Here is a 26,884-nt window from a genome sequence, read left to right on the forward strand (position 1 = left end):
GTTAGGAAGACAAGCAGAAAGGAAGATGAGGCGCTGGAGGTCAGCCTGGGCTTCACTTAGTGAGACCCTGACCCAGAAAATACAAATTTCAAAAGGCATCTAAGTTTACGTTTGAGGATTGCTTCTGTATGTCTGTCTAGAAAGAATCCTGTGACTTGGACCTTTGTGAGCCCAGGAGGCACGTTCTTGGGTTCCGTTTGCTTCCGTCAGACCTGCATTCCAAGTGCGGTTCCCACGGACAGGGCGTAGGTGCCACCGGTGTCTCCCCCGCGGACAGGGCATAGGTGCCACCGGTGTCTCTCCAGTAGGAAAGCAAGACATCTGCCTGCCTCCCCCTCGCCCTTCTTCTCCCCCCCTCCCCCCCCCCCCCCCCCCCCCCCCCCCCCCCCCCCCGTCTCATTGCTGGGAGTTTTCACATATGTAGTACAGCGTGAGGCCTTGCTGAGTACAGCAGGATGTGCAGTCGGGGTCTCAGAGGCCAGGAACTCCTGGGCACTGTGCAGTGCTGTTCCCTTCTCATTTTGTTGACTGCTTTTGTTCTCTCCCAGAAGCAGGCTTCTCACTGGAAGGCAGAAAGCGGATACCATACTTCACCTGAAGACAAAGAGGATTGTGATTCCCACAGAAGCAGCCTTTAATACAAAGGCAGCAGAATCTCAAAGTTTACTTCTTAAAGCGACTATATTTTGTTTTTGATGAACCATTTTTGTGTAAAAAATATTTTCATGCTAAAGAAATGAGGTCTTACTCTACACACGTGTTTGAAACTATGCTGAAAGAAAAAAAAAGCGAAAACCTCTGTCAAGATGCAGACATGGTTTAATACCAGAGAAGCTCTTTAAACCTGGTGCTGAGAACCCCCTGCATGTGAAGTGCCGCTTGAGCTGTCTGCCTCCTTAAAACCCAGGTATATTCACTTTACAACTTAACTTCTCAGAGTCAGCTCCCTATGTGTGACGTGGTCTTTTCTTCTCTTATGGTTTTAGCGCTGGACTTTGTTGTGTTGATGGGCGTGAGATAAGAGGGTGTAAAATGTTTGTAATGGGACACTAGCACCTTGCTGGCAGTTAAGGCCAGTCTGTCCTCAGGCGACAGCTGCGTCTTGTCTGGCTCTGTAGTAGGCAGTTCACTTACACAAGACAGCACTTGCTGGAAGATCAAGTTTTATATAGATTTTTAAAAATATATTGAAGACTAAAAATTCTATTTTAACTTTAAAAAATATTTTTTAAAAAATTACACTATTTGCCTTTCTCCCTTCTAACCAGAACTGACCCATTTCACTCAATAAAAGTATTTTTAATAATAAAAATAAGTTTTTGGTTTCCTTTTACTATACAGGACTAAAACGAGGAACTTTATTATGTATTTTTTGGTTTTTTTGAAACAAGGTTTCTTTATATAGCCTTGGTTATCCTGGAACTAGCTCTGTAGACCAGGCTGGCCTTGAATTCACAGAGATCTGACTGCTTTTGCCTCCCAAATGCTGGGATCAAAGGTGTGCGCCACCACTGCCCAGCTAACAAGGAACTTTAAATGCATCTTGGCAAGTTAATTTCTCAGGAAAGTATTCTTTTCAGGTTGTATTGTGCTGGGTCAGTGTTCCTTTGTTAGAGACTTCAGGCTTCCTTGAGAGATGATTTTCACGAGAAGAAAAGCTGTTCAGCTCACCTTTGTGGTGAGGGTGCTGGCAAGAAACCGAATGCAGAGCTGATTCTGAACCAGCACTTGCCAAATGGGAAACCCACAATGCCTTTGGAGAGGCCCCAGGTTCCAAGCTGTTCCATGTGATAGGCTCATGGCTGCTTCTCCACTTGCCTACTGACAGGGAATATCAATTAGATGCTCCATAGAAAACTTAGGGTAGAACAGGTTTTGAAATTCTACATTATTTTATAGTTAAATGTAAGTTTAGTTTATAGGCTTGAAATATCTATGATACCTATGTACTCAAACTTGTAATCTTCCTGCCTCAATTTCTCAAGTGCTGGGATGACAGGCGTATACCACCATGCCTAGCTTTACAACACCTGCTCTTACGCAACAAAAGTATTATGAATTAATTAGCAAAATTCAGAATGGCAGGTTTTAATATGATCAACTCCTCTGTCTTGGTATGTTCTATTTATATAGGAACAGTTTCTCGAGTTGCAAGATGAACTAGTCTTTAGGATTTGCATTTTGTCTCTATCACTCTAAGGCCAGCATATCAAGAGGCAACTGCATCACGCTATAATGTCTGCCAGAAATGATCTCAGCATCAGAAAAGACTGATACAGGGTATTTTTAGAACTTCTAATCAGGCCTTTTAAACAGAAATAGAAACGCCCCCTCCAAAAGAAATTCTGAATCAAGATTATATGTAAATACTTAAAGCAGTTTTATCCAAAAGGTGCCAAGAGAATGCTTAGAACTGAGACTATGTAGTATGAGGCCAAGGATGGAAGCCCTGTCATTCTGGATAGTGACCCATAGTTTCTTCTGTGTCCCTGGTTTGTAAGCCTTTGCTAGGTCATGCCTCTAGCTTTCTTTCCTTGAAGACAGTGGATGTGATTTTGGTAGTGCACATTGCAGGAAGGTTCATCACTTAAGCCTCCAGAAGGATGATCCTAGCTAGTAACTGATGGTCTGAAGAAAGAGTGAATAAAGTCAACTAAGATGCCAGACACATGCATCAGGGTTAAATGGATGGTCTTCCAGAAGAGTCTATCAGACGCACAGTGAGACCTCTGGGTTCTCAGCCAAGTGCTGCTTAAAACAAACAGGGATCTGTAACCCCATCCGCTGGGGAGGTTGGCAGGAGGATGGCAAGCTGAAGGCCTGCTTAGACTACAGGGTGTGTTCAAATCCAACACGGGCAACTTCAGTGGGACCCCATCTCAAAACATAAAGTAAAAAGGGGGCTGGAGCTGGAGCTTAGTGATAGAGCACTTTCCCCGCATGGTCCTCACACACTCTTTGTGTGCAGCTTTGCCAGTCGGGGAGAGAACAGTCAGCCCTGCTCATGTCCTAGTAGTAGACCTTGAGTAATCCCAGGGAGGACTGGTACTGTGACGTAGAATGCTGAGCTACTGGGACAGACGTCAGGGTGGAAGCATCAGGGAGGCTTCCTAGAGAACTAGCATCTACCCCAAGAGCTGCCAGATGAGTAGACACCCATCAGGCAAACAGGAAGAGAATTCCAGGTATAGTAACAGCATGTGCAAGGTCCCCGAGGCTCCGGAAGGAGTGTGATACCTGTACAGACGTGACAGTCCAGGATGGCGCAAGATGAAACCAGAGAGGGGCGAGGTGGATCCTGCCTGTGTGTCAGGCAGGCAGTGGCTATTACAGTGTAGTAAAACTGTGCTGTCTTCCTAAGTTCTCCCACATGGGGTCTAGTTTGTATCCCCCTGGAGGACGATTAAACAGCTGTCACGATTTACCAAAAGGACAGCCCTACTATAATGAGAGGATCACAGCCTGTTAGTGACAGCCAGCCATGGACCAGGTCCCTTTGCTGAAGTTGTCTAACTAACTAATCAAAGGGGTGGAGTTTGCATCTTTGTACTCCCAGGAATGCCCATTTATGACATAAGCCATAGAATAAAGTTTTCACTCTGTCTCACCTCTGGGGCTGGTTTATTCTTTCAAACCTTCATTTTATGCTCCACCACTTTCTTTTAGTTAACTGTGTAGACCAGATTGGCCTCATAATCATAGAAGCCAGCTGCCTCTGGCTCCCAAGTGCTCAATTAAAGGTGTGTGCTACCATGCTTGCCTTCACACTCACTTTTTAGAGTTAAATTTTATTTATATGTTTACTTTGTATATGTGTACATGTGCATACCACAGCTTGAAAATAAATGTCAGAGGACAACACTCAGGAGTTATCTCTCTCCTTCCATCATGTGGGTCCTGGGCATTGAACTCAGGTCATCAAGTTTGGCAGCAAGCACCCAAATTGCTGGCTCTCATACCGATTTAAAAACAAAACAAAACCAAAAACATGGCCACGTACCAGGTGCTCTGCTCAGTGTGGAGAGCAGAATGCTGGTGACACAAGGCAACCTTGACCTCCAGAAACTCGAGCATCTCTCGAGTAAAAGCTAGAGAGACTCCAGTATCACGTTATTGGTGTGCTTGTCAAAGTGCGCCGGCTCGAAACCAGCAGATCGGAGACCACATCCTGAAAACATCATTTTGCAGTTGTATGAACCCGGGCTGAACTTCGGAGCTGTCCTAACCTCTTTAAACCTTTTTCTTAGTCTGTACAAATACCTCTAAAACTTGATTAAATGGGATCCTGTAATCCTGATGACTTCATGGCGAGCACCACGCCTAGCACACTAATGCCTCTGTTTACCAAAAAGAATGGGCGTGTCTGATGTCAAGCCACTGTGGTAGATGTGCTATACACAGTGGGGACTGTGGTCTTGTGTATGCATGAAAATTACAGGAGAATAGGTTTGGTCCCGTGTGAGAAGAAGTCGGAGAAACGGCTGGCACAGAGGAAGACATTTGTTTGTTTTTATTAAACCATGGTCGTTTAGCGAATACTCAGTGTACTGCTGAGGATTAGGGATAAGATAATGCATATAAAGGGTTTAGTCCCATACCTGGCAAATAAATGTATAGTAAATATTGGCTGTTGTTACTCTATTGTTATTCTAGCAAAAAAGCTTTTCAATGATTGGTATTAGATAAAGCATGGCTAATATTGTAGTATCGAAGAGAGCCTTGTCCAACTCAGCGGATGTCAGCACAGTGAGGAATTAGCAATGACAAAGAAACAGTCCCTTTGTGTCTTTAGAGAGCTTCATCTAACCTGGGAAGCGATGGTCAGGTATCTGATTCAATGTAGCATTTCCTGTAACAGGTTCATCTCAGACAAGGGGCTGGAGAGATGGCTGGGCTCAACCAAAAAGACAAAGAAGCCTGGCCGTGGGGCTACTGCCTGAACCCAAGGAGACCCAATTTGCTCCAGTTCCCCCCTCCCCCGCGATTGTAAAGGGAGACCCGGGGAGGGGGGCGGGCAACTAATTTTTCCTCAGGTTTGGCAGAAGGTACAAAGCAAAGAGTAGGTATTTGGTCCTTTCATTTGGTCTGTCAGGGAGCGGGGTGTGTTGGGGAGGTCTGGGGAGCTAGAGGTGTGCAAGGAGGTGGGGACAGATATGCAAAGGGCATTCCCAGTGAGTCCCGGGGGACAACACAGGTGCAGGGTCTTGGGGTTCAGGGAGTCCTGGGGGACCAGAGGGGTGCTGGGTAGGGCGTCCCGGGGGACCAGAGAGCAGCAGGGCAGAACGTCCTGGATGACAGAGGGGTACAGGGAAGGGTGTCCCGGGAGTCCTAAGGGACCAAGGTGGGTGCAGGAGTCCTAGGGTTGATCTGGGGATGCGGGGGGCGGGGCACGCCAGGAGTCCTGGGGGGCCGGAGGGGGCGGGGGCGGAGCGTGCAGAGCCGGGGAGGGCGGGGCGCCGGTTGGACTGCCGAGTGGCTGGCGGGAGGGGCGGCGGCTCCTCCCCGCGTGGCGCGGCGCGCGGCCTCCCGGTGCCTAGGCTCGGGCCGGGCGGTGACGCCTCATTCGCGCGGAGCCGGGCCGGGATACGGTCGGCGGCAACATGAACAGCATCAAGAACGTGCCGGCGCGGGTGCTGAGCCGGAGGCCGGGCCACAGCCTGGAGGCCGAGCGCGAGCAGTTCGACAAGACGCAGGCGAGCGCGGACGCGGGCAGGGCGGGCGGCGGCGGTGCGGGGGCCCTCGGTGCGCTCGGCCCTACGCGGACGGTTGCGGGTTCCGCGGCGCGGGCGGCGCAGGTGACCGGAAGCCGCGCAGCAGCCGGGGCCGGGCTTCGGGGATGCGGACGCGGCCCAGGTGCGCACGGCCGCGCGGGGCCCGGGGCGCCCTGAGCGCCCCGCCGCCTTCCCGGGGAAGCTCCCGGCTCTCAATGCTCTCGAGCTGTTTCCACGGTCGCACAGTACCTTATTATCTGCTGGGTGAAAAGTTTCACGTATGTCGCCAGACTTGTTTGCCCGCGCGGGGGCCCACTTATAAATAGGCTGCCACCCCCTCGTTAAACATAGGCGCCTGACAGACGGAAACTTCCCAGGCTCCTTCCTGCGCTCCCACGCGCCGCTCCTCTCCCAGGAGAGGGCCCGACCTGAGAAGGTGGCGTGGAAAATTAAATAATGCCCTGGTACGCATTCATTCATGCATGGGATTTGGGTTCTAGGACCCACGGGTGCAGGTTGCTTTGTCTATTTTTTTTAAGTCAGGGTCTCATGTGGCCTTGAACTCCTGATCACCCTGCTTCCACCTCCCAAATGCTGCTATTGTAGACATATACCACCATGTTTGGTCCCCTCCTTTTTGATTTACAAACTCTACCCTGTTCTTAAGTCTTGGGTGGACGCGCAAGGGGGCGCGGAGGGAGGGGTCACTACTTGATTATTTGCTAGACTAAGTCAGCCAAGATCGAAATGGCTGCATTTTCTATTTAAACTTTAGCACTTAAGGAAGCCGAAGACTCCTCCCACCTGTGTCTAAAGCAGGTTGGTGATATTTGCATTTGTGGGTGCCACTGGCGAGTTCCTTCCCCCTTGGCCAGAGCAGAGAGCAAGGACTCCTGTGGTTGCTTTCAAAACAAGTTAGCACAAGCGGTTTCGTTTTGAAATAGGAGAAAACGTGAGATCTAACCTTTGTGCCTCTGATAGACAATGATAGTAATAAACTTCAGGGAGTGCTCCGTGCATGCCAAGTGCTGGTACCAAACTGGCTGCAAATGATTAATTTATCCATGTGATCCCCATCTGGTCCAGCCTGGATCACCCACCATAAAAACAAACATGGCGTTTGATGTGAAGTCATTAATACATAATTAATTGTGCTAGTAAAGTTGCAGAGCCTAGGGAGATGGACTGTTGGCACAGAGAATCTGGGTGTTGTCAGGAGCTTGATCTGTTCAATGAGTTTTAGAATTCCTCTCCCGCTTTTGAGCAGGTGCAGAGAAAGCTCTGATGGCTACAGGAAGAGATGGGGGAGGAGATGGGATTTTAAAGGTCAAGTTGATTGATCTTCCGCTGAAATGATTATGTCAAGGGTAACCTTCCTGAATGTCAGAGGGACAGTCTCTGATAGAGGACCACATGAGTTTGGTGGCTGGTTTGTAAGTCAGGTGGTTCTTTTTACTTCCTTGGTTCATTTTTAAAACTCTTAACTGCATTTTTCTCTTGTGTGCATGCAGGACAGCCTGTGAGTGGAAGTCAGGGAACGCGTTCAGGCATTCTCTCCTTTCATCCTGTGTGTTTAGACCCAGGTTGTCTGCTTTATCCGCAAGCGCCTTTACCTGCTGAGCCGTCTTGTGTGCCCTCCTTGAGTTTTTGAGGAATTGAAAGGGTTGCTCATGAATAACTTTGTACTAAGGAGTCTCACAGGGCTCACCCACTCCAGAGCAACTTTTTCATAGACGAGAGGGAGCCCCGGGCCTGGCTTCACAGTGGCTTAGCAAGGGATGTAAGAATGAGGTTTCGTAAGTAGTTAATATTTAATTAGATCATTCCCAGAAATATCCAGCAAGCTGCCGGCCAGGCCTTTTGCAGGAAAGGCCTAGAGAGCCCTGGTTACTGCTTCCGTGTCTCCTTTGGGATAGAAAACAGCACACCCAGTACTGGGACCCGCTTCCCTTTGGAGCACACGGCCTGTCTCGACATTGCCAGTGGCGGCTGGCGGCCATGGAGCAGCTGGTTTAGCATTGAAATTCCCAGCAGTCTGTCAGTCTCTCCTCTTGGGCTCCTGGGGCCAGGAGGAAGAGGAATGCTTACATGTTTGCTCTGTGGACAGGACACGCCCTGTTTTGCACAGAGCTCTGTGGTTTACCTCTCAGGAGCGTGGAGGGAGGCAGTCATCCTTCCTTTTGGCAGCTGGTGCTTGAATTATGAGCTTCTGGCCTCAGTGGTGTGTCACAGAGACAGCTCGCTCAACCCTATTACTTTAATCCCTTTGTCCATAAGACCCCTTTTCAAAATGTCATGTTTTGAATATAAAATGCTACGCAACTCATTGTACCTGTATTCTGGATACCAGACTTTTAAAAAGACCGTGTGACATCATAGAACACACTTGTAGACAGGGTAGACCTGGTCTCTTGGCTGTGATCCTGGGGGCGGGGACCAAATTGCCTGACTACAGAGCCTGCTTTTTCCCTTTTCCGCAGAAGACAGGGCTGGTTCTGCGTTTCTGGAAGGGTATACTGTGAGATACTGTGTGGTAGGTTGAGTCATGCCCCTGCATAGATGACCACAGTCTAACTAAATGTGTTATTTGCGTAACTCAGATTGTTGTCGGAGCCAAGTTGCTCAGCCACTGATCTTGAGATAGGAGGTTGTTGTGAGTCACTAGGTGGGCCCTATGTAGCAAGGGTCTCTAAATGCAGATGAGGGAAGCAGGAGAGGCAGGTGGTCACAGTGACACAAGATTAATCTCTGCTGGCTGCGTGTGGCTTTGAAAGAGCCAACGGCTAGGGAATAATACCATCCTTTATAAACTGGAGAAGGCAAGGAACAGATTCTGCCCTAGAACCTCCAGAAAGAAACACAACCCTTTTAACCCTGCGATACCCATTCCAGGAGTTGGGAATGTGGTTCAAGGCATATACTGCTTGCCCAGCATGCACGAACCCCTGAATTTTAGCCTCAGCACCACATAGCTGTATCATGGTGGTCCATGCCTGTCACCCCAGGATTTGGGGGTCGGGAACAGAGCAAGAGGATTAAAAGTTCAAAGCTATCCTTTCCTAGAAGGCCCGTGCATGGGCTATGGGAACATCTCAGACTTGTGGACTGCAGAGCTGTGAGCTGTGCCACTGCTGTTCACTAAAAGTGTAGCGATTTGTCACAGCAGCCAGGAGGGACCAGCACACACTGCACAGTGAACACGGACTAGTAGAGTCGCGGCAAATAGTTGGCTGACCATTCTCCACTCCCTCCACCCCCCAAAGTTCACAATCTGGGACCTCCGAGAAAGAAGCCATCTTTGAAGCACACCGTGGCCCACACTGCAGCTAGAAGCTGTGAACATGATTTTGTTTTACTCTCTGTGGGACACACAGTTGCCCTTTGGTTTGCTTCTCTGAGCCATGGATTTACCCACAGCACACAGAAGCCGAGGCCAAGGGAGTGGCCTCTTCTCAGGTCAGGGTGAGAGAAACCCTTTAATCATAGTTCATGGTTAAGTCCGGGGAAACTCTGGTTCCAGAGGTGAAAGGGTGAGGGTTGAGGCGTTCCCACAGGGGAGCCAGGTGCTGAGGCAGCAGCAGATGGAAATAGTTCATACCTTCGGTTTTCCAGGTCAGCGACATACCTCAGCAGCCCCCGAGGGACCAAAATCTTGTAAAGATTGACATTTAATTGACAAGTCCTGACTTCCGGGTGCAGCTGCAGTACAGCGGCACTGCTGAGTTAGACACAAGAAAGGTCAGGCGAATGCTACATTTCAGCTCACCCACCGGCCTCTAGACAAGTTAACAGGCAGGTGAAGTGAATTTAGGTTGTATCTTTGACTTCACCCAGCACATCCCGAATAAATCCCTCTCACACTGGCACACTGTTAAGTGTGAATGGGGTGTTTCTCGTCCTGCTCATCCATGGAGCCAGCCCTTCCTGCATTCAGCAGCTGCCTGGGGACATTGTAGGTGTGAGGAGCAGCCAGGCCTCCGTGATGGCAGATGGGGGTGATTTGGTCAGGGGGCAGAGCCCCCAGGCCTTGGTATCGTGAGGAATTTTCCTCAGCCAGGTGAGTCTCAGAACCTAATTACAGGCAGATCACAGGAGTGAGCAGGTGTTTGGAACGTGCTCTAAGTTTCTATTGGTTGAAAGCAGTTCTGGGATCCGTTCAGATCCCATGCCACATTCAGGGCTGTCACTCAGCCCTGGTCTGCTCATAGCTCAAGGCGTGGCTCCTCGAAGCTCAGCGGCAGAGCACTTGCCTATGTAAGATTGATTCCAAGCACTGCAGAAGTAGGGAGGCATGTGACTATAACATGTTACTACATGCTTGCACACTCGGAATATTTACAATAGTAGAAAAAAAACCAGCCCCGGAGTTGAAGGAGATCCCTAACCACATGGTGGATAGCCGAAACTTGCAGCTTTGTCTGGCTGTTATAATTGGTGCTGGCTGAAGCCTTGAGGCCTAAAGTGGGCTGTGTCCCCAGGAGAAGGTGTATGTCTATATCACAACAGCTGGCCAAGCGAGAGGAGACAAAAGTCAAGACTCCTGTCCTACAGGGAAGAATAGACTGGGCTCACAGACACTTTACATCCTTAAAGAGCCTGGCTGCAGCCAGGTGGGCCAGGCTGACTCCCAGGCTGCCGTAAGGGACACTTGTGAGGCTGGGGTGGAACGGGGCTGCCCGTTCCTCACCTTCTTGCCTTTGCTTCTGTGCTCTGGGACACACTGATAAGAGCACACCGACTACATTTCTTGACCTTGTCCTGCAGAATTGGGATATACAGTAGGAGGGGCAAAAATCACCTTAGTACATTCCTGGAATAGAGGGGTGTTAGCTATGGAAGTGTGCCGAGAAGTTAAGAACCTGGGTCGGGGGCTGGAGAGATGGATCAGTGGTTAACAGCACTGCTGCTCCTGCAGAGGACCCAGGTTCAATTCCCAGCACCCACACGGAAGCTCACAACTGTCTAACTCCAGTTGTAGGGGATTCAACACCCACATACAGCTATGCATGTAGACAAAACAATGCATATTAGATAGATAGGTAGGCAGATAGACAGACAGATAGATCCCATATGTACATTAGACAGACAGACAGACAGATAAAAAAGAACCTGGGTCAGGCCTGGCTCTGTCACACCACTGCTCTGTGCCTTAGTTTCCCCATTTTCAAGACAGTAATAATAACACAGCCCTGCCCCAGTGGAGTAGCTGTGGTATGTGCAGGGTGTAGCAAAGGTGTTAGCAGTTAGAGTGTATGCAGGACAGCTGGCAGAATTGAAGGAAATATAGTGTCCTTGTGTTTTGAGTTTAGCCAGCTGAAGGGGACAACTGAGTCGGACTTCTGGACAAAGGGACAGAGCTGGGTAGCGTGTCTGGAGCGTGTGCACTAGACACATCCTTCAAGAAGGAGTGTCAGGTGTGCTATCCTTCAAGTGATGTGCCCAGCCATCCTTCCAGTGATGTGGAGACCATAGGGACTCCAGGGAGTTTGGGGTAGAGGCAGCTCAGGACTCCCTGCAAACCTGCCCCCTTCTGAATGAGGAGGAGACTCCTCTTTGACCCAGCTCTGAGGCCAATGTCCAGCCTCGGGTGTACAGGAGCCCGTGAATGAAACCCAGCCGGCCACTTGATCCTAGCAGCTGGGCCCCTGCTGCTGTGAGTGGAAGCCCTGTGGGGTTTAGACCTGATTGGCAAGGGACAGGGAAACTCCGCTGGCTAACCTGAGCTGCCTGGCCAGCCTGGCCCTCCCCCTCCCCCTCCTCCACCCGGGAGCCCTACCCATTCCAGCACTCACCTGAGCATCACTTTGTCTATGACAGCGTCTGTCTTCCTCTGCCCAGGCTTTGCTTTCCTGTGTCCTCCTGGTTCTGATGGCACAATGCACGGTGTCGTCTAGCTCTCCCGTGTGCGTGCCCTGGCAGAAATGGAGATATTCTAGACCAGTGCTTCTCCACCCTCCCGATGCTGTGGCCTTTAACACTGTTTCTCATGCTGTGCTGACACAACCAGAAAATTATTTCTTTCTTTCCTTCTTTCCTTCCTTCCTTCTTTCTTTCCTTCCTTCCCTCCCTCCCTCCCTCCCTCCCTCCCTCCCTCTCTCTCTCTCTCTCTCTCTTTTTTTTGTTTTGTTTTTTGAGGCAGGGTTTCTCTGTAGCTTTGGAGCTTGTCCTGGAACTGGGATTAAAGGCATGCGCCACCACCGCTTGGCTCTTTCTTTCTTTCTTTCTTTCTTTCTTTCTTTCTTTCTTTCTTTCTTTCTTTTTTAAATAAAGATTTATTTATTTATACAGTGTTCTGCCTACATGTAGGCCTGTAGGCCAGAGGAGGGGACCAGACCTCATTACAGATGGTTGTGAGTCACCATGTCGTTGCTGGGAATTGAACTCAGGACCTTTGGAAGAGCAGCCAGTGTTCTTAACTGCTGAGCCATCTCTCCAGCCCCAGAAAATTGTTTTTGTTGTTACTTCATAACAATTTTGCTACTATGAATCGTTATGTAAATATCTGATATGCAGCCCCAAAGGGGTCACAACTGACATGTTAAGAAACGCTGTTCTAGAGAGACACACCTCTCAGCTTGGACTGGGAACAATGGACCTCCGAGAAATTGGAATTTCCCCAGGAATCTCATGCTGGAAGAAGGAAAAGGCTGGGAGCAGGAAGGGGAACTTATTTCCTGAGGAGATTTTCAGTTCTAAGGGCTTGTCAGATCACCTTGCAAGATGAGAGTGGAGCCCAGAGAGTGGGGGGTCAGTGGTGGGCATCCTGACCTGGCCCTCTATTTAAACTTCAATCCGACTGAAAGTGGTCTTGAGGGGGTCACTGGATCCTTCCCAATGTGGCCACATTAACTATGTCTTCCTTTCCTGCTCTGTACTATAGATTTGGCTGTTTTCATTGGCTTGTGGAGGTTGGGTGACTGAGCAAATTCAGTGACGTGGACACGCGACAGTTAACCTGCAGAGCGGGAAGAAGTGGGTAGTTGTAGGGCTGGGTGTGTGTCCATCTAGGGTCAGCTACCGTTCAGATACACCCACCGCTATACCCAATATCCACAAGTGAGGGCCATGTGTCCTCCATAGGGCTACACCATGCTTCAAGAAGGGCAGCCTTGGGAGCAGGCAAGCCTGAGAGGTCCTGCTCGGCATGGCCCACAGCACCATACTGGATTGAATGAGCCCACGGAGGAAGACATTAGTCCCAGTGGGAATTTTTTTCTCTTCTTGCTAAGTAAACATAAGACTCAAACTGCAATAGGTTCATCTGCCTGGGCGTGAGTCAGTCCTCTGGCTTGTTGGACAGTCAGGTTTGCGATGACATCACCAGTGCCGCGGAAACCAAGCCACCCGGCTGCCTCCCTCGATGTCCTGCCCATCTAGATGCTGGCCCAGCAGAGGTGTGACTCAGGGCCATGCCTTTCTGCCCTGTATTCCACCCACAAAGTCTGGAGCTGGGGTGGCAGTGGGTTGGGCCATGAATTTGTCAATAGTGACCAAAGGGCAGATTCTTTCCCGGGGCTTTCATGCCATCCTTTGAGGTGTGGACGGTCATAGACTAATGTTTGCATTTCTTGAATGGTGGAGCAGTGGAGGCCAGGACCAAAGGGCCAGGAGACTGGAATGGAGCGAGATGCAGTTGAATGAACCAGGGCCAGTCGCTGCTGACTTCCTGTCTGCTGAAATGATCCGGCTTCGGCCTCTCCGCTACTTTGCATGTGGCCCCAGCTTAGCTTCCCCAGCTACAGAACTCCTGTGTTTATGGTCATCAATGGCCTTTGAGGTAGCAGAAATGTTTGAATGAGAGCACTCTGTCCTCCAAGCCAGGCTTTGGACTCACAGAGCAAAGTAACTCTCCGCCCTGCCAACAGCCCCGAGCCTGGGCTCTTGGAGGAACCTGCCTGTCCCTGCCAACTGCTGCTGGTAAGCCTCGTGATAACTGCACAAGGAGGCTTAAGTTGATTCATTTCAGGGATGATTTTAAAAATAGAAATTGTTTAATAGCTGTCTTAATAATTAACTCTAGCGGCTCAGTTATTATGAAGAAAGACGCTGCCTTAAAGTAGGCGTGCTTAGGTCTGAAAGCACTCTTGTGCCGTAAGTGCTCCCATTCACATGTGTCCGGTAGAGACTTATTGACTGCCCTGGAGATGCTGGAGTGGAAGACGCGTGCTCATCCTCAGTGTCTAGAGCGTGGTTCTCAGCCTTCCTAACGCTGCAACCCTTTAATACAGTTCCTCACGTTGTGCTGCCCCCCCACCGTAAAATTGTTTTCATTGCTACTTCATAACTGTAATTTTGCTACTGTAATGGATTGTAATGCAAATATCTGATATGCAGGATATCTGATATGCGACCCCTGTGAAGGGGTTGTTTGAACCCCTCAAAGGGGTTGCGACCTATAGGTTGAGAACCACTGGTCTAGGGAATTAGGTCCTGGACCTCTGAAAATACCAGGATCTGAGGGACCTGGTGACACACATCTTTAATCCCAGCATTCAGGAGGCAGATCTCTGTGAGTTCCAGGCCAGCCTGGTCTACATAGTGAGTTCTAGGCTAGCCAGGGCTACACTGTGAGACCTTGTGTCAAAACAGACAAACCAGAATCCACGGATGTTCAAGTCCCTTGTATAAATGTGCAGTTTTCACATGTGGTTTATATACATGCACTCACATAATTTAAATCATGTACCTGATACAGTATCAGTTACATATACATGACCTGTTATCCTCTATTGCTCAGGGATTTATGAGGACAAAACCTCTGTGTGGGCAGTCCAAATGCAGATTTTTCTCCTTCAATATTTTAGTTGGCATTTGGTCGAATCTTTGAGTATGAAACTCATGGATGGGAGTGGGGTACCTGTGTGTCCATGGAGTTGGAGACAGGATGTAAGTGATCATCTAAGCAGACAATTTCAGTGGACAGTGCTCTTAATGAAAGTAACCCGGGCACAGCCAGGCATGGGGATGCACACCTTTAACCCCAGGTAGAGGCAGGTGGATCTCTGAGTTCCAGGCCAGTCATGAACTGTCTCAAAACCAAAAACAAACAAACGAACAAAATCTAGGATGTCTTACAGCTACAGGTAGCTGCTCTAGTCAGGGTAGCTGTGGACAGGCTGCCGAGAGGCTCAGCACTGTGATGGGAAATCTGGTTCCCTGAGGAGCAGGACGCAGTGTGGGCACGATTGTAGAGATGGTTTGTCAGGTGCTGTGTGGTGATTGGGTTTTCCTTCTGTTTGCTGGGGTTGGAGCTCTTGTCCAAAGCTGACATGTCTTCGCTTCTGCCTCACAGCTGGGGGAGCTAAAGTCAGGAAGTCTAAAGCGGTGTCTGCTAGTGTGTTGGAGCACCCGCTGAGGCACTGCAGCTCACAGTGGAGGAACTGGGTGGAAAGGGCCTCCTGCCTTGGGTGTGTGGGCTCCCGGAAAAGAAAGCGGTAGATCAAGTCCACGCTGATTCTGTGCCCCCTAGGCTGTGGGGCTGTGGGTTGCAGAACACGGTGCTGACACTGAGCATTGTGTGAGCCCCATGGCCCCCTTGCCAGCCCAACCATGGTTCTTCCATGTGCTGGATGTCCACAACGTCCTGGGCCCCCTTTTGTTGGGCCTCAGGTGGTGGTGTGGTCTGCATGAGGCCTTAGAGCTGATGGGACGTCCCTGAACACACAGCCCACCTCTCACCCATGTGCTTGTGTAGGAAGTGTCTCCTGTCTCACGCAGTTCCCTCTGCTGAAACAGGACCCTCTAGGATGCCTGCTGGGACCCTTGTAGGTCCTGGTCCAGGGCTGTTGGCAGGCAGCTCTGGTCTTCTCAGGAGTCAGTGGGCTTCATTTGACCTGGTCCAGTCATCCTTCCTAAGGTTTGGTTTTTTGTTGTCTGAGACAGAAGAATGGAGTTGTAGTGGATAAGCAGGACAGGTGCACCCTGAGGACATGGACTTGGGCTCCCCTAGGCTTTGGTTAAGCCTTTTTGGAGGTCCAGCCTGGATGAATGTAAGATTGAAGCTGCTATGGGGATCCAAGGTAGGGAGGTGAAGGCCAGGTTCAGTGTCAGGAGTCCAGCACCAAGGCATGAGACTGGGGACGGGACCCAGCCTAGCCCTTATCACCCATGACCTCCAGCACTTCCACGGTCCAGAATCCATGTCCTGATCTGTCGTCAGGCCAGGTCCTCTGTGTTTGGGGGCCCTGGTAAGTTTGATTTTCATGTAGGGTAAAAGGACACCTACATGGACACTTCTTCCTGAACTGTCCCTTCAGAGAGCCAGAGAGGCTGCCTAGGTCGCTCTCCAGAACCAGGACCCTGGGAGTGAGTCCCGCCAACTGCTTGTAGCTGAGGGGCAGTGGGCAGACATGCTGCTCTTCCGTGCTGCTCTTCCCGTGAGATCACAGTGCACAGTCACGTGAGGGTCCTGTTGCGATGGTCTAGGCCTGGAGAGGTGACACAGTGTGCTTTGTCTCTCTATGACCTGGGGGAGTGGCTTTCTCACAAAGCCTCAGTGTCCTTAGCTGCCCACTTTTGGGGTTTCTCCTGAAAACCCGGTGAGGAACCCTGGCCAAGCACTTGGCACAAGGATAAACTCAGTAAATGGGTGGAATCATTATGTTACTGAGTCCTGGTTGCTGGCCCCACGGCACACGTTGTGGGTTCTCGAGCGTGGCTGTGCTGGCGAGGCTGTCTTCTAGTTGTGAGATGTTTGTCCTTCCATGGCCCTGGGTGGCAGCCCTGCACTTCCTCCTGGCCTCTGCCTCTCTGAGGTCAGTCCTTCCTGGTGCTGGCACTGGGTGGAATCAGATGCAAAACCTGTCAGCAGCTGGTGGCTGCTGGGGCATTGATGTGGACTCGCTGCGTTTCTTAGAGGTCCGACCCGGCCGACCCTCTGTCCTGTCCCCTAGCAGTTTCTCAGCATCTCACAGTTGCCATGGAGTTTGTAATTGCCCTGTTTCCTCGCTGACTGAGAGGACCTCGTCTGCCTAGTGCAGAAGTAGGGAGAAGGGGCCAAGCCTGGTCGTCCACTTGAGAGGCAGAGATGGGTTAATCTGTGAATTCAAAGCTAGTTTGGTCTACACAGAGACCAGCCAGGGCTACATGTGAGACCCTGTCTTAAAAAAAAAAAAAAAAAAGAGGGCTGTAGAGATGGCTCAGAGGTTAAGAGCACTGGCTGCTCTTCCAGAGGTCCTGAGTTCAATTCCCAGCAACCACATGGTGGCTCACAACCATCTGTACTGAGATCTGGCGCCCTCCTCTGGCATACGGGCATACATGGAGGCAGAATGTTGTATACATAATAAATAAATCTTTTTAAAAAAAAGATAGGGAGAGACCCTGTATCTCTGGGATCCTCTGATGCACACTTCCTCTTCACTCAGCTGGATGGAAATGGTTCTTCTTGGCTTTCTGAGGAGTCAGACAGGACTCGGGGTGTGATAAGCATCCAGATACCCTATCCAGGTTTTCATCCTGATCTTGGGGTTGTCCTTCCCTGAGGTATCTCCAGGATGGTAGACCCTGAGAGCCAGAAGGGATCACCTTTGCCTGAGAGGAGCTGCTCCCACCCCTGATGTACCAGGGTGATAGAAGAATGTTCTCTGGCCAGGATTCCCTCCTCTCCCTCCCTCCCCTGCCCCGTCACTCTGGTTTTCCACCTGCTACATGGGGTGACATGGTTCCAGGACCCCAAGTTTCACTGAGGTCAGACCATACCACACTTTAGCCTCAGAGCAGAGCTATGTTACATATTAGGGTCGGTCAGATATTCCACACACAGTGAGATTCTGAAGTGCTCTTAACTCCACTTTTGCTCAGATGTGACCCATAGCCACCTCCCTGAGGAAGATCCATGCAGGAAGCCCAGGGGAGGTGGGAGGTGCCACCCCTGTCTGCCTGCTGCTGCCTGGGAGGATGAGTGAGGGCCAGGAGTCCCTACAGACTCCCACTGTGTGAGCACTGGGCCTCCTTGTGTGGCACTGGCCACCCACACATCTGCCCACCCTGCACACAACGGGCCTGTGTTCCCAGGAGCCAGCCTGCGCCTGCACAGGATGGCTAGCTGACACAGTCCTATCCCTTGTGGCCAGCTCAGGGATGGGTGGCACCCAGGCCCTCCACAGAAGACCCTGCCACGTTCCCTCCAGGGTCGCATTCTTCAGTACCTCATGACCTCCTTACTGTAGGCGTGGGGGCAGCCGCACACACAGGCAGGCCTGCTGCCACATGCCACTGACATACCATAGGTGACTTGAGAGAGTAACACTATCAGATGGGATTTAGAGAACCATAAATCAGATTTAAAGAGGGCCAAGGGCAGCCCCTTGTAGTGGCTCACACCTTTAATCCCAGCACTTGGGAGGCAGAGGCCAGAAAAGCTCTGTTTTGCAAGACAATCCGGTCTACATAGTAAATTTCAGGATAGACAGAACTACACAAGAGACCCTATCTAAACACAACAGCAAAGGGGCTGAGGGGTCCAGTGGAGAGAGGGGCTAGGTGTGTTACATGGGGGCTCAAGAAAGCAGAGGCTCATCGGGCGGTGGTGGCACATGCCTTTAATCTTAGCACACTTGGGTCAGGAGTTCAAGCCCCTCAGCTCCATAGTGCGTTTGAACTAAGCTACACAATAACCCTATTTAAAAAGGGGGTAGGGTATTGAGATGGCACAGCTGGTAAGGGTGATGCCACTAAGCCTGAAAACCGGACTTTGGATCCTGGGATTTACATGGTAGAAGGAGAGAGTCCTTTGAGTTGTCCTCTGACTTCTACACTCATGCCATGTCACATATGTGCTTACACAAACACACGCATGCACATGCATGCACACATTAATGTGGAGAGAGATGTTTAGGAGTCAGTCTCAAAGTTTGAACAGCACTGGCTACGGAGTCTGTAGAACTGAGCTGCCTTCTTTGTCCGCTTCAGATTGTTCCTCTGCTAGCCAAGGTGGGCGCAGAGATCTCCCGCGGTTTTTAACTGTGTGTGTCTGCAGGTGAGTGCAGGTGCCCTGAGAGGCCAGTGGTCTGATCCTGGAGTCACAAGTGGTTGTGAGCTCCTGATGTAGATGCTGGGAACTGGACTTGGGACCTTTCGAAGAGCTTAACACATGGGCCATCTCTCTAGCCCCTGGCAAAGAAAAGCAGAGACTCCGCTGCTGGCTGGGGAGGCCTGGGGTCTGGAAGGTTTTGTCATGACCCCTTGGTGGTCTTTTTCCTCAGAAGAAAAAGATTCCCTGCTTGTCCGTCCCCAGGCTGTACTCGCCAATTCTAAGTATCTTACCCCACCCAGGTCATTTGTCATCTGGGCCACCAGGGCAGCTCCATCTCCTCCCTCCTTGCCAGGAATCTTCCAGGACAGGTGGCATTCATCATTAGAGCCAGCTCCCAGCTCGGTGTCAAGGCACTGAAGGTTGTGGTTCCATAGCCCAGGGAGGGACACTTCTTGCTGGGGCCACAGCTGCTTGCTTAATGCTCTGGGTGGCCCAGCCCACTTAGCACGTGACTCCTGCCAGGGGAGAGCTCTACCTGGAAGCTGTGTCACAATCACGCCGAGGACACAGCACGGAGCCCAGCAGATCAGTGGGCCCTCTGCGCTTCAGTTTCCTCTAAGGAAACAGCATAGTCACCATCTCCCAGGTGGCTTCCCAGAGGCGTGTGCAGTGCTGGTCTTCCCCGGGTCTCTCTGATTGTCCCCATGGCTGCCATTGTGCCCACCTTCCCTCAGTAGAGGTGAGGTACCCATGCAGAGCATCAGCCTCACCTCAGCTGCTGGGTGACCACCCTGTGTTTGTGAGGAATAAGAGACCTGGGGGCTGTGGATGCAGGCTCAGCACCCATGAGAACAGGTGGTTGGCTGGCTGAGGCTTTGTGTACTTGGGAAAGCAGACCCTGCTTGTGTTCCTTCAGAACCCTAGTTCAGTGAGGTGGGAGGGCTCGGCTGCAGTCCCAGGTCCCCAAATTCCAACGAGTCTCTCATAATAGGCCCTGTGTGTGAAAGGACGTCAGTGTACCTTGCTGGACTGTGGGGTGCAGGGTCCAGCTAAGGAGCAGCCCTGCCCAGCCCTGGCAGGCCCCAGACACATGCCTCCGAGCAGAAAGGGACACTTGGCCCCACCAGGCCAGCTACTTTTATAGGAAAATTGAGTCAGCCTGCTCAGCAAGGGCTGGGGCATCCACTTAGATTGAGACATCAACCAGGGTGTTGTGTGATGTGTTTGCTCCTTTGGCTTTTTTGAGGGGCCCACCACCCAGCTCCCAAATAAATCATACATGGAGGCTTATTCTTAGCTATGACTGCCTGGCCTTGGCTTGTTTCTTGCCAGCTTTTCTTCACTTAAATTATCCCATCTACCTTTTGCCTCTGGGCTTTTTCCTTTTCTTACTTCCATACTTCTTACTCCTTGGCTGGCTGGGTGCCTGGCCCTACTGCTCCCCTCTTCTTTCTTGTTTCTCCTCCTGTTTATAGTCTCTACCTGCCAACCCTGCCTATCCTTGCTCCTGCTTTGCTATTGGCCATTCAGCTGTTTATTAGACCTGTTTAGACAGGCAAAGAATCACAGCTTCACAGAGTTGAATAAAATGCAGCATGAACTGGGGAGCTTTTCTCAGTTCATAAACACTGACTCCCAGTGGAGTCTGGAGGACCGGGTGAGGGATGCTGTGTGCTGTGTGCCCTGCTGCTGAAAGGAAGCCTTCCTGGACGGTGTTGAGCTGGGGAAATAAGATGTGGCCAGCAGAGGGTAGAACCACCTTCAGGACTGTGGCTGTGGTTTTGGTCAAGTGTGAGGCTTCTTCCTTCTCAGGTGACAACAGCCTGGTGCGAAGCAGATTCTCCGCTGGCTTCCCCCTCCCCCAGGAGGCCACAGTTGTCCTTCTCAGTGGCATGAGTGGGCACCTGTGGTGTGGCAGCAGTGACAGAGCCTGGCTTCTGCGTGCATCTGGCTGGCTGTCAGCTGACAGCCTTGCTGTGGGCCCTGCTGTACAGGAAAGGGAGTAACGTGTACTTTTATAGAAGGAGACTGTGAGGACCAGGGGCTCAACTGGGCTGGGGCCAAGTCTCTGCTGCTTTTCCTGGTGGGGAACTTGGGTAGAGGATGCTCTGTTGGCCATGCCCTTAGTCACTCCTGGAGTCTGGGGACCTCTTCAGGGAGAGCAATGTGAGGTAGATCAGACATGTCTTTCTGAGCCACGGCCCAGCTTTCCTCCCGCCTGAGCCTGGAGCTCTTGGTTGCTGTGGTGTTGACATCAGCTACAGGTCATGTAGAGGTTCCTGGGAGCATGGCTCAGACAAACATGTTCGTTCTCCTCACACCTCCTCCACCAGAGTAGGTGACCCATCCGTTTGGGTGGTGCTGGCCAGACAGCTGCAGACGGGTGTCTAATTCTGCTTCTGTGTTTCTCGTAGGCCATCAGCATCAGCAAAGCCATCAACAGCCAGGAGGCCCCTGTGAAGGAGAAGCATGCCCGGCGTATCCTTGTGCTCCTTGGGCCTTGTGGGGGTGTGAGGAGGCTGTGGGATGGGCATGCTCCTGACCCAGGCTGTGCTGGGCTGGGAGAGCTTGACCCAAGACCTCTAGTTGTTGTGACCGGGGAACTGCAGAGGGTGCCAGGGCCCAGTGACAGGGGCTTTCTGCACAGTAACTGCCCACACTTCTGTCTGTCCCTCACTTGGCCTTGACCCTCTAAGGCATCATTCTGGGCACTCACCATGAGAAGGGGGCCTTTACCTTCTGGTCCTATGCCATTGGCCTGCCACTGCCCAGCAGCTCCATCCTCAGCTGGAAGTTCTGCCATGTCCTTCACAAAGTCCTCCGAGATGGACACCCCAATGTGAGTAGTGACTGTAGCCCTTTGGTCTCACAGGCTCAGTAGGCCTGCATTTCACCAGCTGACAGTACCCCTTTGAAGTGTTGAAGGAGACTTTTCTGTCCTTGTGTCTGTCCCCCGCGCTCGGGACTGGCCCTGCCTCTCCACTGTCCACCCTGTCCTCTCACCTTCCTTCTGCCCCAGGTGCTGCATGACTGCCAGCGGTACCGGAGCAACATACGTGAGACCGGTGACCTGTGGGTAGGTGTGAGGACAGCGCCCGGCAGTGCGGCTGAGCTGAGGGCACCATCTGGGCTTGTTCTTTCCTCCCCCTCTGCAGCAGCTAGAACTGTCCTTGGGGCTACCGTATAGGCTGAGCATCTATAAGGCTCCACCTCTATAAGGCAAGCCCGTTAGTAGCAACCCCATGCCTGTGTGGAGAGCAGGGACTCCCAGGCTCCCCTAGACTGTGGCTTCAGAAGCCCTGTTACAGACTGGAATTTTCCCTGCACTTGCCAGGCCATTCTCAGACCCATAGTCAGATCCCAGGGGTGGGGGCTGTGTCTGGATCCACTCTGATATCCTCAGAAGTCATGGCCTCAGGAGGGAAGGGCCTCAGACTTCACTCTCTGAGCTCTCCTGGGCCACATAGCTGAGTGGATCTCAGGAGGCTGTTGTCTGTCCAGAGCCGCTACACTCATTGATTCATCACAGTGCCTGCCACAGGCCCAGGCCCAAGCTGGTGTGGCCCACCATGACATTTTGCAAGAGGAGCCGGATTCTACATACAGGCAGAATTCCCCTGTCTGCCAGCAGCACTTTAATGAAGTGGCCCAGCTCAGAATTGGCCTGTCGCCCTGGACAAAGGGCTCGCTTTGCCTCTCACAAGGCTTTCTCTGGCAAGAATGACCAAGGAGTAAAATTAGGAGGGGAGGAAGCTGGAGAGAGTTATGAGACTGGTGAAGGCTGGCGGGAAAAGTGACTGACGTGAGGAATGGCCCTCGATCTGCCCTCGCCACCTAGTTTCTCCCCTGCCTTGAGGGGTGCTCAGGCCTTAGGGTTCCGGGCTTGCTCTTGACAATGCCTCACACTGGGCTCCACTCTTACAGGGGCACCTTCGAGACCAGTATGGACACCTGGTGAATGTCTATACCAAACTGTTGCTGACCAAAATCTCCTTCCACCTCAAGGTAGTAGAACTGTGGGGCTGAGGGATTGGGGAGCCCTTCCCTCTGGGACATCTGGGGACATAGAGGAGGGTTGGAATCTGTCCTGTCCATGGTCTGTCCACTTCCCATAGAGGCTAGGATGACTGACGGAGATTGCCAACTCACCTCCGTGTCTACATAGATCCAATGTGGATGCCTGCTGTGGTCCGGTGGCCATATCTTTCAGTTCTGGCCAGGTTGCCCCTGTCCTCTCCCCAGGCTTTCTGTTGTCCCCAAATTCTCAGCCCCTTCAGCATAACCAGAGCGGCTGGGGGCCCTGGACACAGGATTGGGGAACCTCCCTGGCCACTCTCCTCGTGGCGCTGTCGGGAGCAGGGATGGGGCCTGGCATGTGGCTGCTCAGCAAGGCTGCAGCTGAGTGGGGGGCTGTCTTTGCAGCACCCTCAGTTTCCTGGAGGCCTGGAGGTAACAGACGAGGTGCTGGAGAAGGCAGCCGGAACTGATGTGAATAACATGTGAGTCTGTGTGCCTCAGTTTCTCCCATACCCCTGAGTGTTTGAGATCAGGTGCCCACCAGGGGCCTTGATGTCAAATGAGGCTGCACCTCTCGGGTTGAAGGTCATGGTCTCACATGGGCCAGGGATGGGGTCTGTTTGGTTCAGTGTGTACCTGATGGGGCGTGTGCTTCCTGTCCCAAAGCAGTCTTGGGGGTTAGATGGGTGTGCCCTGCACCCCGTGCATCCTTCCTCTCTCCTAGTTTCCAGCTGACCGTGGAGATGTTTGACTACATGGACTGTGAGCTGAAGCTTTCTGAGTCAGGTGGGCACATCACTCATGCCAGGCTGCGGCCAGACTGACATTCTCACTGCTGCTTCTCCTGGTGCCGGGCATGCTCTGGGGAGTGCTGCTGCAGCCCGGTGCTGTTAGGTGCACCTGCTCCCCGGCACTGCCTTGGGACCCTGTGTGTTCGTCCAGGACACAGCATCTGAACATTATTCTGTGGGTCCCGGATGTGGAGGCGGTGTGGTGTGGGCTGTGCAGGAGCTCTCTAGGCTCCTGCGTGGCCTCAGCAGCTGCAGTCCCCTCCGGGAGAGAGAATGTGGGCAACATTTCCTGCTGTGTTCTGAAATGCCTCTGGGTTCTGTTAGACTGTTCAGCCGAAGAACTGGCAGCCGTTGGACAGGAAATCTCGGAGGGCTCTCCCTCCCAGCCTGGGAGGTGATTGTTCTGGGCTGCACCTTCAAAACAGCTGCTGGTGACCCAGTGTTGTCCACGGCAGAGCCCAAGATGCCGGGCCTGTGGCTCTGGTGGGTGAGAGGTCAGCTTGCAGCCTGCCCAGGGCTCAACATGGGAGCAGAGGCCAGGTTACCAGGGTGTGGCCCAGCAGAGCAGCTGGACAAGGAATTGTGTCTTGGCAAAAGAGTGAAGCCCAAGCTTCCCAGAGCACACAGGCCATCAGATTCGCCGTACACCCCACGTCCCCGTCCCCACCCTGGCTGCTCCTGGCTGGGAGGAGGCCCAGGTAGGCAGGCTGTGGTCCCTACCAGGGAAGTGGGAAGAGCCAGCAGGCCCCATCCTTGGTGACATAGATGTTTCAGTGAAGTACAAAGACCTCGCTGTCTACTGAGCTTCTGAAGACACACCTGGGTGCACAGGTGAGAGGTGCAGGGGCCTCCTCACTTCAGCCCACAGCACAGAAAGCAGAAACCCTCACATGGCAGAGGAAAGCCAGCCACAACACACTGCCTTCAAAGGGAGTGCAAGGCTCTTAGAGACACGTTCTACTCAGAAGGCTGAGGCAGGAAAATTAGGAGCTAGAGTGAGTTCAAGGTCAACCTGGGGAACTTTGTGAGACCTAGTCTGAAAAGTGACAAGAGGGGAACTGGAGGGGCCCTCAGTGGAGAGGAGCACTGGCTGCTCTGCAGGCCCTGCAAGGGGTTCCGAGAGTCCTCACGGTGGCTCCCAACTAACTCCAGTCCTAGGAGATCTGATGCCCTCTTCTGGCTTCTGAGGGCACTGCATGCTGGTGGTGCACACGCAGAACACTTAGATAAATAAAATAAAAATAAAGGAAAACACTTTAAGTAAAAAGAAGTCTGGGCATGGTGGCCCATGCCTTTAATCTATATGCTGGAGAGGCCTGTGTAAGCGGATTTGAGTTTGAGGCCAACCTGGTCTACATTAGGCAGGGCTGTAGCTCAGTAGTGGAGTGCTTACCTAGAATGCAGGGGACCCTGAGAAGGAGGGAGAGAAGACACAGAAAGGGGTGGGAGGACATTTTTACCTTGGCCAGAAAGAACTAGAGTGTTCTGCCTGAAGTAAGGCAGGTCACAAAACACATTTTAGTCACACAAGTCACACATTTGATACCTAAAGTGTACCTAGTGCGACCTCCAGTTGGGACTGGAGTAAGGGCGAGGGAGGCCATCTTCCATCCCGCTTCTCCCTCTGCTGCTGAAGCTCGCAAATAACCCCGTCCCATTAGGGCAGAGCAAGGCTCCAGGAACTGAGTGCCCAGTGTGGGCCCTGGCTGCTCTCCCACCCTGGCTCATTGCCCTGCTCGTTGTCATTCCTCTCTCTGCCCCAGAGAAGATGCAGGCCAAGGGAGGAGGCAGCTTCGTGTTTGTCCTTTATCCCTCCTTCTCTGGAGTTCTGATACAAGGCCTGATTCTCAGGGTCTCCAGGGCAAGTGAGAGATTGGCTCACTGGGGGCTTGTAAAGCCTGTGTCCGAGGCCATGCATGGCCCGGAACAAACCCTAGCCTGTTTCCACATCTATAGGATGAGGTATTGGAATGGCAGTCTCTCTCTCTCTCTCTCTCTCTCTCTCTCTCTCTCTCTCTTCACATGTATGGATGTTTTGCCTGCATGTACATCTATCTGCACCATGGGCAGTGCCTGGTGCCTGCAGAAGCCAGAAGAGGGTGTCAGATCCCCTGGAGCCAGCGTTACAGGTGGCTGAGGCCCCATATGTGTTCTAGGAATGGAACTCAGGTCCTCTGGAAGGGCAGCCAGTGCTGTTGAGCTCCTCAGCCATCTGTGCAGCCCTTGCTGCTGGTTTTAGACAGGCTTTGCTTTATAGTCCAATTTGGCCTTGAGCTCAATTCCCCTGTCTCAGCTTCCTGAGTGCTTCTAGGTTTGCTCAACGTGCCTTGCTGGAGTGGCAGTCTTTCAAAACACATTTACTACATTTTATTTGTGTGCATGTGTGCATGTGTGCATGCGTGTGGACATACCTATGCTGTGGCACATGTGTGGAGGTTAGAGAACCACTTGAAGGAGACAGTTCTCTCCTGCCATGGAAGTCATCAGGTGACGTGGCCAGCACTTGTGCCCACTGAGCCATCTCTCTGGCCTTTGGTAACAATCTTCGTTCTCTGAGGTTCAGGGCCTTGGGTGTGGAACAGTCACTTCTGTCTCGGGCCCACCCTGGTGGGAGGTTCTGGAAAACCCTTCCTGATCTGCAGCGTATCGAGAGGACTGCTCATCCTTGCTGTCCTGCTTGTCCTCATTCCTGGGGGTGTGTCCTTGGCCCAAGATAGCCACCAGCATAGGGGCTGCAGTCCAGGCCCAGATTAGAGTCCCAACCATCTTCAAACCTTCACTGTGGTTTTGACAGCATGGTGTAAGGCCACTCATTGATTCCAGAGCCACCACAGTGTGAGCTCAAAGTGTGAGCTGTGGTGGGGCTAGCCTGTGCCCACCTCTAGCCGCATCCGCTCACACTTGCTTCCACCTGCTCCTCTTCCTCAGTTTTCCGGCAGCTCAACACAGCCATCGCAGTGTCCCAGATGTCCTCTGGCCAGTGCCGCTTGGCCCCCCTCATCCAGGTCATCCAGGACTGCAGCCACCTCTACCACTACACCGTGAAGCTCATGTTCAAGCTGCACGCCTGTGAGTTGCACGGTCCTGGGTGGGTATATGGGGTCTTATGCTCCTCGTGTTACTGAAAGGAAGGGTGAGAGGTGAGCCACCAGTAGAAAGGTCACCTGTAAACCATCCCGAGGCCAGCAATAGTAATGTGCTTTATGAAAACTACCATCTTCCAGAGCAGAGAGACAATACATAGAGTTTTTGTTTTCCTGGCTTTTGCACACCTGGTATAGGCGAGGACAGTGGCCCCTCCCCGTGTCTCTGGGGAGCAGTAGTGGAAGGGCTATCGTTGTAGTGTTAGCAGAGGTCCTCAGCGCGACTTCACTTTTCACTTTGGTTGG

The 26,884-nt window shown here is 51.9% G+C and overlaps 2 protein-coding genes across 2 annotated transcripts in view; both read left to right on the forward strand.

Annotated features, from left to right (window-relative positions):
* The window catches only part of Ccdc62 (coiled-coil domain containing 62), a 46,446-nt gene extending 45,177 nt beyond the window's left edge, over positions 1 to 1,269 (forward strand). Inside the window, exon 13 of the mRNA XM_038345769.1 lies at positions 549 to 1,269. The gene's annotated coding sequence lies outside the window, so the exon portion shown is untranslated. The remainder of the gene's footprint in view (positions 1 to 548) is intronic.
* A 4,247-nt stretch (positions 1,270 to 5,516) lies between these two features.
* The window catches only part of Hip1r (huntingtin interacting protein 1 related), a 28,890-nt gene continuing 7,522 nt past the window's right edge, over positions 5,517 to 26,884 (forward strand). Inside the window, exons 1-8 of the mRNA XM_038345537.1 lie at positions 5,517 to 5,693; positions 21,102 to 21,165; positions 21,384 to 21,526; positions 21,707 to 21,763; positions 22,612 to 22,692; positions 23,110 to 23,186; positions 23,429 to 23,490; positions 26,424 to 26,564. Coding sequence (XP_038201465.1) covers positions 5,601 to 5,693; positions 21,102 to 21,165; positions 21,384 to 21,526; positions 21,707 to 21,763; positions 22,612 to 22,692; positions 23,110 to 23,186; positions 23,429 to 23,490; positions 26,424 to 26,564 — 718 coding nt within the window. The 5' untranslated portion in view covers positions 5,517 to 5,600. The remainder of the gene's footprint in view (positions 5,694 to 21,101; positions 21,166 to 21,383; positions 21,527 to 21,706; positions 21,764 to 22,611; positions 22,693 to 23,109; positions 23,187 to 23,428; positions 23,491 to 26,423; positions 26,565 to 26,884) is intronic.

Source organism: Arvicola amphibius, chromosome 10 (assembly GCF_903992535.2).
Source record: "Arvicola amphibius chromosome 10, mArvAmp1.2, whole genome shotgun sequence".
Lineage (NCBI taxonomy): Eukaryota > Metazoa > Chordata > Mammalia > Rodentia > Cricetidae > Arvicola > Arvicola amphibius.